Source organism: Uranotaenia lowii, chromosome 2 (assembly GCF_029784155.1).
Source record: "Uranotaenia lowii strain MFRU-FL chromosome 2, ASM2978415v1, whole genome shotgun sequence".
NCBI classification, from domain to species: domain Eukaryota; kingdom Metazoa; phylum Arthropoda; class Insecta; order Diptera; family Culicidae; genus Uranotaenia; species Uranotaenia lowii.
In genome coordinates this window covers 377,066,493-377,080,201 of record NC_073692.1, presented here as the reverse complement: position 1 = coordinate 377,080,201, position 13,709 = coordinate 377,066,493, and the positions used below count along the sequence as shown (strand labels likewise).

The 13,709-nt window shown below is 36.0% G+C and overlaps 1 protein-coding gene across 3 annotated transcripts in view; it reads left to right on the top strand.

The window, feature by feature from the left end:
- The window catches only part of LOC129746506 (uncharacterized), a 262,794-nt gene that overhangs the window by 134,721 nt on the left and 114,364 nt on the right, over positions 1–13,709 (top strand). Inside the window, exon 1 of one of the 3 annotated variants that reach the window (XM_055740180.1) lies at positions 2,459–3,305. The exons of the other annotated variants lie outside the window; for them this stretch is intronic. Within the exon in view, the coding sequence (XP_055596155.1) occupies positions 3,110–3,305 (196 nt within the window). The 5' untranslated portion in view covers positions 2,459–3,109. Of the gene's footprint in view, positions 1–2,458; positions 3,306–13,709 lie in introns of those variants that run through there. 3 annotated transcript variants of the gene reach the window in all.

The following is a 13,709-nucleotide window of genomic DNA, read 5'->3' as shown; positions in this document are numbered from 1 at the left end:
CCCAGAGGTCAGAAGAAGAACCTAAACGTTACGTTAAAGTGATTCAAGAACAAACATTCAATCATGCATTAGGCATTTTCTTCTTAAATGTAACATGTTTTCTATGTAACACCATCACGTATGAATGGTCTGTCGGAATTAAGTGAAATTTTGTATCCGTGAAATTTGGTATCAGCTAAAAATTCAGCATCAAAAAGAGCTCCTAAATATAGGCTGCAAGTAAGTTAACTTGCATACAAGTTTTCATAAAACTGAACCATCAAAAATAAATATTTCAAATTCCTAAATCAAGCATATTTAGGAAAAGAGGAACTCGTTTATTAAACGAAATTAATAAACCTAGAACTTACGAAAATGAAAAACATGTGCTTTTACTGATCTTAAAATTTGCAGCACTTTGGGAGCGGTTCTGGACCGGTTCGGAAGCAAAAGTACCAGCCCATTTGATTCCTTCACCTCTAATAACTTCACTCACGATTAGGGGAAAAGGTTTCCTAAATAGGCCTATCGGGTTAAATGACCCTACGGCTGTTTGATGAAATGGCTGACTAGACAGCTTATCTGACCAATGCATTTTGAGTGTGATACGCTTAAAACATAAGGCAAGAAAGAATTTTATGAATTTACAAACTCAAAAAAATTTAAAAAATCGTACAAGGTTTTGATACATTTTGATGTAATATTTCGACTTTTAAAAATTATACGTAAAGAGGCTTTAAACAAAAACTAGGATGGTTTTTGTTTCTTACTCAAATGATCTTATGAAATTAAACATATTTCAGCTTTTGTGGAGGTTTAATAATGATTATATAGTGGAATAATAGAGTGTTTTTGTATGCCCCCATCATGTATGTAAAACGCCTTCATCGTAAAATAACAGGTTAAATAGAATAAATAAATGGTTTTTATCATTTAAACATCAAATCTAAGCTCTGAATAACATCTTAAGAGAGAATTGACGATCTAAAAACAGATTTGATAAAGTTTTTCTCATGGATGAACTGCCTCCATAGTATGGGAACCCAAACTTTTGTTTTATTCCATAAAATTATAATATACATAGATTTTCATGAAATTTCAGCTTTGTCGTACGGAAATTATTACTTTCTTGCAGTTTCAATTAAAATTATACGGAAATATTGCCCAAAAAACAGAAATTTTGTTCAAAACATAAATAGGCGCATTTAGCCCTCACGGTTTGAGGTTCGGCATTTTAGACAATACTTATAATAAAATCATTTTCTTGGAAACAGAAGAAAATTTTTTCTTAGAAATTACTCCGATGTATATAAAAACAGATGCCTACACATGTGTATATAGTTTTTGTACACATATTTGATGTGATATTTGATTAAATCAGTGTTCTGCTTAATAGGCGCATATAGCCCGCTCCTCCCCTACGACTTGCGTTTATTGCACTCCACCTGAAGAATTAACCGATATAAAAGAATTTACCGCACTTTTAAAAATATTGAAACTTTGTCAATAAAAATGAAAGAAAATAAATGTGGAAAAAAACAAGACGGGGAAAAATATGCGACCGCATTCGAGCATGGCCAACTTCGTTTCTCCCATTTAATGAAAAAACATTAAATTTCAAATAATTTTGTTTATAGGACCATATACTCATGTGCCTCAGAGCTTAGTTTAAATTTTTCATACAAAAAGTTATGTGATCATATTAACACACACAAAGAATGGTATCATTTTTGAAAATCGTTTCATTGGTTTTCATTCTATCGTCAAAACACACTCCGAGTCAATATGCACATTGCGTTTTTTTAAAGGAATTTATTTACCACTTATTGGCATTTTTTTCAACTACTAACAATTAATTTAAAATTGGTAGTATATATGCAGTTTATAAAACTCCATATTTGAAAGATTGATAAGATAATTCAACGATGAATTCGGTTCTCGCTCTTGGCCGACATAGGCCAATCATGGTTTTGGAAGATCACACATTGTTATAATTATACGGAAGGGCACGTTTGTACATATTTTCGGTCTAGTGATAGCACCGAAAACTTCTACTACAATGTACTTATTTCACATGTAGTGCTTCAAGAAGTTCTTCATAGTTCAGGTATTCAACTTAAAAAAATACAATTTACAATTTTATCATAATAATTCTGAGTATAGATTTCTGAATACGAAAGAAATTCAAAACAAACGAACCGTTAGGGGGATTAATTCAAGGTTGACATCGTTTTTTTTTCTCTCACATTTGTTCATTTCACCCACAACATCCTCCTGGGTGTAGTAAGTAGATACACAAGAGTTGGTGGGCAGTTCGATGAGTGAAGATCATTGCCACCGTTTTCGAAATCCGTCGACGTGTACAACTGCGAATAATAATAATATTCGAGTCGAATATTCCGCCGACCTGTTGTCCGTATTTAACAGTCACACAACTTCAGTCTCATCTGGACGTTCGTTTCGGCCGGTCGATCTGAACACTCTGGTTTATTAGCAGTACACAAATTTCCCAGTTTTATTTTTGACTACGATTTTTTCGAAGATTTTTTTCTTTCTCTTTCCAATACCTACCCGCGAAATTCGGTTTGATCTGGTATTGGCCCCCCGATTGTGTGCGAGTGTGTGACCGGGGAAAAAATATGTATTCGTTTGGAATCCGTTCATGATTTACCTTCCCGCAATTTTGCTCGCGCCGGATTTTTCTGCTAGTTTTTTTTCTCTAATACTAATATTTATTTTTGTACTCCACGGTTTAACGAGTTTCGGCAGACTTTGTGCCGTTACCGTTATTATACCTTTTTGCCGATCGACTACCGCGCGCTAAATGAAGTGTGATTTTTAGTGCAACGCTAGGGTGCAATTAAGCGCTCGTAAAACTAGGCCTGGGCCCCTTTCCCCCGTTTTTATTTTCTTTCGTCTAGCGCCAGAATGGCGCTAAGATTAGTGGTCACTTGTTTTCAAACGTCTTAATATCGGTTCTCATCTTTGGAGGGGATTAATTGTGCCAGAAAAGAGTCCTTGAGTTTCGAAGGGGAGGGAAGAAAGACCAACGATTTTGCAGTCGTTGAAGCAAATCTCCTGAGTGCTCAGTGTATGAGAAAAGTGAAACCGAAAGTTTACAACCGGCACCATGAATCTTATGTTCCGGAAGAATATACGGGAGGGCAGTGGAAGAACAACAACTGTGGGAACCAAAGCCAAAATGACCAACCGTCATCCGAGGAAGCCGCGCGAAAGTTACGGAGGACCCGGCGGAGGTGCAGACGAATATCACTTCCGGACGCACATTTTCTTCTCGCCGGCACACCTGAAACCGGACAGCGAAGGTGCCAAATCCAACCACACTTTCAGGGCAGAATCCAAAATTCGGCAGCTGCCTCTCTTTTCCTTATTTTCCCAAATTAAACCCGAAAACAATTTTAATCAACCTCAATGATCTTTAACCCCCTAAAATTCCAATGAAACGCTCGAATAAGGCAACAAGCTGTTGTCGCACGGAATGGTCACTTTAAAACTTGTTCTGAACCGGATGGAAATGCTATCAATAAAACACCCACACAGTCATTTGACTGCCCACCAAAAACTGTTGGTAGGTTCCAATTAGAAAAAAAAACATTCTCCACAAACATATGTAGGGTCCTAGTATTTATTTTCTTTCAATCGACCGAATAATTTTAACGAAGACTCAAGAGAGACTATTCCACGGTGTTGACAAACCAATAGATCAATGATGGCAAACACCACTCGACAACTCGGGAAATTTCTTCCTCCTAAATATTGGACACTTCTATCTGGCATCATGTCAAAACTATTCGCCGAAAAAAAGAAAGTACCACCCCAGTACTGTCTTTGGATTTATCACAGCTACGCTCTAGCAACTTTTGACAGGACGGGTAGGAAATAGTTTCAAAAATATCCCCTGAACATGTCTAGATTTCGAAAGGCTTGGAAAAAATAAGAGACACCACTCGATTTCCGGGAGAGTTTTTTAGAAGTTTAAATTTTTTAAATAAAAACTTAAGTCAGCAAAACGAAGTACATTGTTTAAATAGCTACTCTCAAATTTCAGCCTAATGAAACTCGTAATTTTGTTTTGATAACTTACATTTCATAGATTTGTTAATATGTTTAGATCTTATGTTCTTTTAATGTTAGTCTTTTCCTTCCATGGCGACCGTAAAAAACTCGCTCAATAAGACATTGAAACCCGCATTAGAATGTGCAATTTTTTTCATTCACTGCACACTGCAGATTTTAACAAGTAGTTCGCAAGACATCCTTACATTTAAAATAATTATCAAAACCATAGATGAATTCTAGAGTAACTTTCGATCGGATTATGCTAACAAAAGGTGAACAAAAACTTAGATCAACGTATTCAAATTTAGCTTGTTGGGTCAGAATGACGAAGATCGTGTCTCACGAAAATTGAGAATTAAGAAGAGGTTTCGTAAATTGCCTTGAAGTGAAAAAAGTTTCAATGTTTAAAGCACTTCATATGGTTGATACTATTACCACATCTGGAAATCATATTTTGTTTTTTAAGGTGTGAGTTTACTTTGCGTTGATTTAAGACAAACAATGCACACTGCCACAGAACTTAATTTCTAGCGCCCAGTGCAGTGATTTAAATATAGACTTTAAATGTCTTCGGCGATGTCGTTTAATTTTACATAGCGTATTTTTCATATGAAAAATAAAATCGAGGGGTCCTCCGATAGCGAAATGAAAATGCGAACTTTTTTTTTACCATTTAAGGACTTTCGTTTCTTCTACAAAGTTGTTTATCTTACCACAACACCAAACCTTGCTGAACATTAAAAAAATATCTGTAAAAAACAGTATTATCTATCTGGAACGTTGTAGGTAAGTCAAAACGATTTAAAGTCTAAGACACAAATTTAAAACAAGCCGAGATTTACAATTACCTTTTATATAATGATTGTTTTGAAATTGCTGAAGCTGAGGCGAAATGTCCATCAAAATGTGTACATTTTCTCAACATTAACTATGCAGATTTAATTTTGATATTTCGAAGTATCATTCCCACTTCAAATCCTTTGATCCGCTATAAACTGCTGTGGAATTTAACTTATTGAAAATTTAGTTTTTTAAGAGGTGCATGATGGGAGTTCAAATCTAAATAGAGGATATGCGATATTTTTTCCATTTTTCATTTCCTTTCCCATTTTATGTTGTTCTAAAGCCATTTGCTTATGAAAAGCAGCATTTTTTGCATCGCTGTTTCAATAATATTGTGGAACAGCAGGGCTCTGATTTGATTAAATAACTCAAATAAGTCAGGGTACTTCACTGAAATTTGCAATTCCCAAATTGCACAGAGAACAGACGCATAAAGTTGTTTTTAAAATCCCTACGACCTTTTTTGAATCAATTTTTGATTTTTGGCTGGGCCACCAAATATCTCCAAACACATCAAAAAGAACTTTCGAAAAAACTGAAATAAAACAACAAAGTTATAGTCTGTTTTGAACAGGTCGTATGAGCTATTTAGTACACTTTCTGTAGGTTGGTGGTTTCAGCATTTGTAAAATTCTAGCCATCATATCCTCAAAATATCCTACGCTTAGAGTTAAGAAAAAAGGAATTTCTTCGAGGAAACATCAAGTTTCAATGAGATCCTGTATGCGTTTTTGTTCGTTTTTAAAACTCGCATTGAGATGGCTAGTGTGTATAGGATCAAACCGAAAGTAAGCCATTCGGCTTGAGCGTGCACCCAAGTCAGTCAGCCAGTCAGCAAGCAAGCGAGCGAGTTAAATATTTAATGTGTGTCGTTCCCCTGACAGTTTGTGTTCCGGTGACTTTGTTCCGTGTTTTGGAGCTCCAGACAGGTCTGAACATTCGGCGACCGTGACAGGTAATTTCTCGTAGACCTAATTAAACGGGAAATAATAAAAAATAATCAGAACGAAAACTTAAACAACGCGATTTACGGTGAATTAATTTTCATCACAATTGCGTAAAAATCAAACAGTTTTTGCATTACCCATTGCAAAAAATGGTTATAAAATTAGTATTCGATTAGAACTAAGTAATGCAGTTGGATGATTTCCGAAAGTATTTTCAATCGAAGTGAAAAAATGAAGACCTAGTGCCATATGTGATAAATAACTAATTTTTAGAAGATTCGTGATCGGTAGTGTAAACTTTGGTCCCAAGCTCAATAGAGCCAAAGTCTCCGTTGGTACATCTTTGGTGGTTTACCAGTTTAACCATCATCAGTTTGTTAATTGTTAGGTTCTTTTTCTGTTCCAATTTTATATGTTGAAAATTGGCTTGCAATTAGCTGCAAATACTGGACACCTAGCCATTGAAAAAAAAACGATATTGACAATAACAGCAGACAGATAATTCCCTTGGGAAAGACTACAAAAAGTGGTCAAAACATCGGGTATTGCAATTTAAAAGTTGTTTGATTAAAATCTCAGACCGTAAAAAGCCAAACATTATTATCTAAAAACATGTTAGAGAACTGGAGATGAATTCAGTATACTGTCTTCAAATAGCCATGTTATCTGTGTAGAAGATAGTTCTGGTATTTTAAAAAAATGTTAATTGATCACGTGCAAACATTGCGTTTCAAAACAACAGTTTCAAAATCTCTAAAAAATGGAAGCTCTGATTTGAGCTGCAAAATGCAAAATTTAAATCTCATTTTTTTAATCCCTTCCTTATCATCAACTTAAATTTAAGAAAAATGACCGGATAGATATTTTAAATGATTTTCATTTCATCATTGATCGTCTGGTTTGTGCTTCATCGAGAAATATTTACCTAATGACAATTGGGAAGTATCATGAAGATTTGAAACATAGAATACAAAAATACAAAAATAAACAAAATACTGAAATTCAAAATCCAAAAAGATACAGATTGTTCTGGAACGAACCACCCTTACATGAGACGAAATGACCCAGTAGTAACATGGCGATGCTGCGCGCATTAACGGCGGTAATGTATGTATGTATGTATGTATGGTTCCCCCATCGGTAGCAAGGTCCTGCCTATGTCTGTGTGGCTTGGCCTTCGAATTTCTTCTAGGGCTTCCACGGTCCGATAGTTCGTCGAAGGAAGGCATCCAACCCTCAGAAACCTACAATGGCCGGCTACCCGTGCCGCTTGCAATGGCTTCTTCAGGTTATCCCCAGATGCATTCCTTCTAAAAATATATAATTCACATATTGTTTGATCTATTTTGCAAGGAATTTTGTGAAAATATAAAATATGAGCATATAATGTGTTGTTACATGAAAGATGAGATCAATTGTTATGATTTTTTTTAAAAGGATACAATTATGATTGATACAATAATGTTTTACGCAAGTAGCACAGCAGAGTTAGCTTAAACCATCAAAGAAGGATCAGAAGATATTTATAAAATAGTTGAAGAATTCATAATTCGGCAACACTGGCTGAAATGAACAGTTAAACCGCAGACACCAGATACCCAGACTGACCACTGAAGGCTGACTTTGGCGCTTGTTCCGCAGCGCTATCTACGGGTTATCGTGAAACTAACGGCAACATTCACAAAAGGAAAAATCTCGATATATCACACACACACACATTTGCATTGTGCTATTTGTTTTTTTACACCTAGCGAAGAACACGGTCGTTTTTGATTACCTACTTTTGATAGAAAAAAAAATAACACGATATATTTCGAAAACCACTAAAGAACCATTTTTGAATTGGAGCGCATTAACCAAATGTGGTTAGAATTCAACCATAAAGCTTATAAAAAATACATCGACTTTGACAGAAATGAAAATTGACTGAAAACTTGAGATTCTCTGCTCCACTTCCTTATTGCGTTGTGATTGAAAAATAACCATTTTATGACATCTTTGGCTTCATTTGTAAAGATCACTTTCAACTGCAAGCCTTCGTTAACCCCGAAACCTCCGTCAAGGGTAAGTTCAAGTTTCCCGAGTAGAAAAATATTGTGACAAACCCAATTATTTGTAAATAGTTATAAAACGATCTAGAACTTGTTGAGAAAACGACATATGATATCGTAAAAACATTTCACTAATTGTATATTGCAAAACTACAGTATATTGAATGTGGCTTTAAATTATATTACTGTTTAGAACTGTTAAATCAGTTCGATGGACGAGATTCTTAAAAAAAAATTGTTGAACAATCTGTTTCAGTTAGAGTTTCTCAAAACCCTTCACCTAGCTGAATTGCCGCATTTATAAAGGTTTACAAAAACTGAATAAAAGTAGACGTGATAATTACAAAATTTGTAAAGCAATGTTTCGTTAACAGAAAAAGCTTAATGAAAATCGCAACAACGAAATATACCATTAAGTCACCATCTAGGTACAACAAAAAAAACCGGTGTCAGATTTTTATTTACTTTTTCGTCCAATAAATTCTAAAACTTCCCTTTCTATGAAAAATTTAGTCACATTCGAAAAATGTCTTCTTTTCAAAATATCTAACTAAACTTGGATATCAAACTAGCCCTTTTACTGCCCACTGGAAGAGGCAGTTGTGGAAAAAATATTTTTGGCTTCGAGATGATGCATTTTCCATCAAATTTAGTACAACTTTTAACGAAGTGCGTTGGTTGACATAGTGATGATTCTTGACAAACAATCTCAATTATCCGAGTCTGTTTATTCTTAGCTATTCTTAGCTTAGCTTTTCCTGATCTGTTGTTAAGTTATTTTTGCATTATTATTTTTTTGGTTAAATGCGCGCATTAACGGCGGTAATGCGCGCAAAATCATCGACTTTTCCTCGGCAACGAAGAGGGTTTACCGAAGGGTCCAGCTAAAGTCAGCCCAAGGCTAGGCCTCTTTTTCCAACCAACCACCAGCTAAGACGGATCACGGTAACACTATCAGCGGCCCGTGTGGCCAGAGTTAGAGGCCCGAGCGGCCAAGTCAGAGGCCCGAATGGCCATTATCAGAAGTCCATAAGGGACAAGTTTGTGCCAGTTTATTGGTAATTAGTCTAAGCTATGTCGGTTAAATACAATCCACTTTGTTAATGTTTTATGAAATTGATTGAGTGAGTTTATTCTGCAAGAAATATCTGATGCTATCGATCCAAGCCATCAGGGGCGATCCTGAACACAGATATAAGAGTTTAAGAGCTCAGTTTAATCATAATTTAAAATCAAATTTTGAGAAACAAAATATAAATTAAATAAAAAAAAGAGATTCAAAGTTAGAATCTTAGCAAAAGCAGATAATGCACCAGATGTAAATTTCAATTTCATATTTTAGAAACACAAAAAATTACATTTCATGAGATGTTTATGAATATGATTCTCATCAGATAAAAAAAATTGCTATCAAATTGTTATTTTAAATGTGACAAAAGTTTCATTCGATGCCTTCAAATCCAAAGAGGTATCAATATGTAAGTGCGAAAATTATCTATTGAAAATAATTCAAAATAGAGCTTAAATGTTTCAAACATAGAATCAGTTATCATTGAAAAAATCAGATAAGGAATCCGAATGAGTTTAGTATTTTAAACAATGATCCTGAGTTCTCAAAATTCAGAAAAACCCTGAAAATCTGGAATCTGAATCTGGAAAAAGATAAGATCTTTAAAAAAATAGAAGTTTTCATGTAAAGACAATCACTCAAGACTATGAGATCGTTTTAATGATAAAACTATTTTACAAAAAAAAATGTTGAACTTCATTGACTGACCTACATTTTTAATGTGAATTTGGGCGCTGAATCCAAAAATGAAATTTAAAAAAATCACAGTAGAACAGTTTTCGAGTTATGCTCCAATTATAAAATTTGGGAAAATTTTAAAAAGTACATGTACTCAAATTCAAATATCTCTGACTGCATAACTTTAATTCGAAATCTTATTTTTGCATATTGAAGGTGGATAAATTTACTATGATCAACAATATTATTCGTATAAGTGACTTTATGATAGAAAAAATTACAAAAACACATTTTTTAGAGAAAACTTTGATTCAGCGAAAGTTTTAGACTCGAAAGTAAAATTTAAAAAATCTGATTTTCTTTTGTACTAAAATAACAGTTCAAAACGAAGATTTAATGTTTTATATTTATCGGTTGAAAGTTGAAGAAGTTATGGTTACTTTTGTATAACAGTAATTTCTGCCTTTTTGAATAATTTAACGAACCGTTATGTACTGTATAAGAAGAATTAAACATGATAAATCTCACTTGCTCGAAATCAAAATTAATTAATTATTAGCTTATCAGAAGGTTTTTTAGTGGGCCGCTTTACAAATAAAAAAAAAGGTCACGTGCCAAATTTCAGAATAATCTGCTATTTTGCTCGGGGAGAAGAAAAATACTGGTTTTTCTTTAATAAGTTTTTTCATGACTAGTCGATTGAAAAATATTTGAGCCACTGTACGCTTCGAAAAATGGAGTTATGACTGATTTTGCCCTAAATTTCCATACATTTTTCAATTAATTATGTAAAAAGTAAGTATCTTGTATGACTTTCTTCGAGCAATCGAATATAGGCTGTTTAAGCCACCGCACGTATTGGAAAATGGAATTATGACTGTTTTACCTTCAATTCCACTGCATTTTTCAAATAGTTCAGGAAAAGCATGCTTGGACTTGAAATTTTGAACCAAATGAGACTTACTTTATGTGATTTTTTTTTTTTATAATTCTTTATTTGAAACGGCTCACACCTTCAGGTTTTAAGGAGCCAAACTCGTTTTTGTTTTTACAATTGTTTGCTTAGCTTAACACTTTGAGTTTAAAGAAAAAGATGATAGAAAGGGAAATATGAAAATAAAAAGAATTATAGACGGAGATCGATAGCTTTTAGAAAAAGGTAAATTTCGAACATGTAGTCCAAGTCTAGCACAGCTAGCACGTCTCTCACTGGAACGTTAGGTGGTTTTCCTCGGGCCCGAAGGGAGTCTAATAAATTCGTTCTGGCGACAAGATGGACCTCACACGACCAGACAATATGCTCGATGTCATGGTAACCTTGGCCGCAACTACACAAATTGCTGCCAGCAATGTCAAAACGATAGAGTACCGCGTCTAAGGAATAATGATTGGACATGAGACGGGAAAATATACAAATAAAATCCCGACTCAAGTTCAATCTATTAAACCAGGGTTTAAGGCTTACCTTTGGGATAATCGAGTGAAGCCACCGACCCAATTCATCCTCGTCCCATTTGCGCTGCCAGTTGACAAGAGAATTTCTCCTAACTAAAAAGAAAAACTCGTTGAAGACAATCTCACGCTGATACGTGTCGCCTTCCTTCGCCCCCACCTTTGCCAGAGAGTCTGCCTTCTCATTACCCACTATCGAGCAATGAGAGGGAACCCAAACAAAGGTGATGGAAAAGCGACGTCTTGTTAAAGCACTCAAAATATCCCGTATCTTCTCAAGGAAGTATGGTGAGTGCTTTCCCGGTCTTATTGAGCGGATTGCTTCAACAGAGCTGAGACTATCTGTTACGATATAGTAGTGTCCCGCAGGCCGTGAAGCGATGGTGTCCAAAGCCCAAAAAATTGCTGCTAACTCTGCTATATACACAGAGCATGGTGACTGGAGATTATAAGATGCGCTGAACATTTCGTTAAACACTCCAAATCCTGTTGATTCCTCTATAAGTGAACCATCGGTAAAGTACATTTTATCAGCATCGACGTGTCTATATTTAGCATCGAAAATTCTGGGAATCAAAAGTGGGCGGTGGGAGTCCGGTATTCCACGAATTTCTTGCTGAATAGACAAATCAAACTGGACAGAAGAGTTGTCGTAGTCTGGGATGTAAACACGAGTTGGAGAATACGAAGAAGGATTTACCTGCATGGACATGAAGACATGGTATATAGACATAAATCTGGTTTGAAAATTTTGCTCAAGTAGTCTTTCGAAATTTACAATCACCAATGGGTTCAAGACCTCACACCTGATGAGGAATCGGAGTGATAATAAATTAAATCGATCTTTTAGTGGGAGTATTCCTGCCAAAACTTCAAGACTCATGTTGTGCGTTGAGGGCATACAACCCAAAGCGATGCGAAGACAACGGTATTGGATACGCTGGAGTTTTATGAGATGAGTTTTGGCAGCCGACTGGAAACAGAAGCTACCATATTCCATCACTGAGAGAATAGTTGTTCGATACAATTTTAAAAGATCTTCTGGGTGAGCTCCCCACCAGGTGCCAGTGATTGATCGGAGAAAATTGATTCTTTGTTGGCATTTTCCTTTCAGATACTCAATTTGGGCTCTCCAGGTGCACTTGGAATCAAACCAAACCCCAAGATACTTAAAACACCTCGATTGAATGATCGTCCTGCCTAGGAGTTGAAGCTTAGGCTGAGCAGGTCTACGTTTCTTAGAGAAAACAACCATCTCCGTTTTCTGTGGAGAGAACTCAATCCCAAGCCCCAAAGCCCAGGTTGACAATCTGTCTAAAGTATCTTGTAAAGGTCTGTGCAGATGAGACTCAGTAGATCCTGTTACAGATACCACGCCGTCATCTGCAAGTTGTCTTAGAGTGCAGCCTTCAGAGAGACAACTGTCGATGTCACTTACGTAAAAGTTGTACAAAAGTGGACTCAAACATGAACCCTGCGGGAGGCCCATGTAAGAGGTTCTTCTAACTGCAATATCACCGTGAGCAAAATTCAGATTTTTCTCACAAAACAAGCTGTATAAGATGTTGTTCAATAGAGGAGGCAGACCTCGGGAGTGCAACTTGTCTGACAACACCTCTATTGAGACTGCATCAAAAGCTCCCTTTATGTCTAGAAACACTGAAGCCATTTGCTCACGTTTTGCGTACGCCATTTGTATCTCTGAAGACAGAAATGCAAGACAATCGTTTGTTCCCTTGCCCCTTCGAAATCCAAATTGAGTATCTGAAAGGAGGCCATTTGTTTCTACCCATTTATCCAAACGAAACAAAATCATTTTCTCCATCAATTTCCGAATGCAAGACAACATCGCTATTGGACGGTATGAATTAAAATCGGACGCAGGTTTCCCAGGTTTTCGGATAGCAATAACTCTCACTTGTCTCCAATCTTCGGGAACAATGTTATGCTCCAAGAATTGATTAAATACATTCAACAAGCGAAATTTGGCGGCATCCGGAAGGTTTTTCAACAAGTTGAATTTTATTTTATCAATTCCCGGAGCTGTGTTGTTACAAGAAAGGAGAGCAAGTGAGAATTCTACCATCGAAAAGCCGCAATCTAGATCGCATCTATTCGGTGGCACACTTCTTATGATTTTTTGCACAGGTGTGGAATCTGGACAAATTTTCCGAGCGAAATTGAATATCCATTTATGCGAATGTTCTTCACTTTCGTTCGTGGAAGAACGATTACGCATGCTCCGTGCTACATTCCATAAAGTGCTTAAGGATGTTTCCCGCGACAAACCACCCACAAAATTACGCCAATGCGCACGTTTTTTCCCCTTGATCAGGTTTTTAAATTGCTGCTCAAGAGAAAAATACGTGTTAAAGTTATCCAGGGTTCCGTATTTTCGAAAAACTTTAAAGGCGTTCGATTTGTCCACGTAAAGTTTGGTACACTGACTGTCCCACCATGGGTTGGGAGGCCTTCGACGAACAGATGGATCTAGGATGGGTTTCGTTTGAGCACCAACTGCACAGTCGAATATCAAACGAGAAATAAAGTTCTATTCCTCCAACGGAGGTAAAACCTCCATGGAGTTGATAGCTGAATTAATTGTGTCCG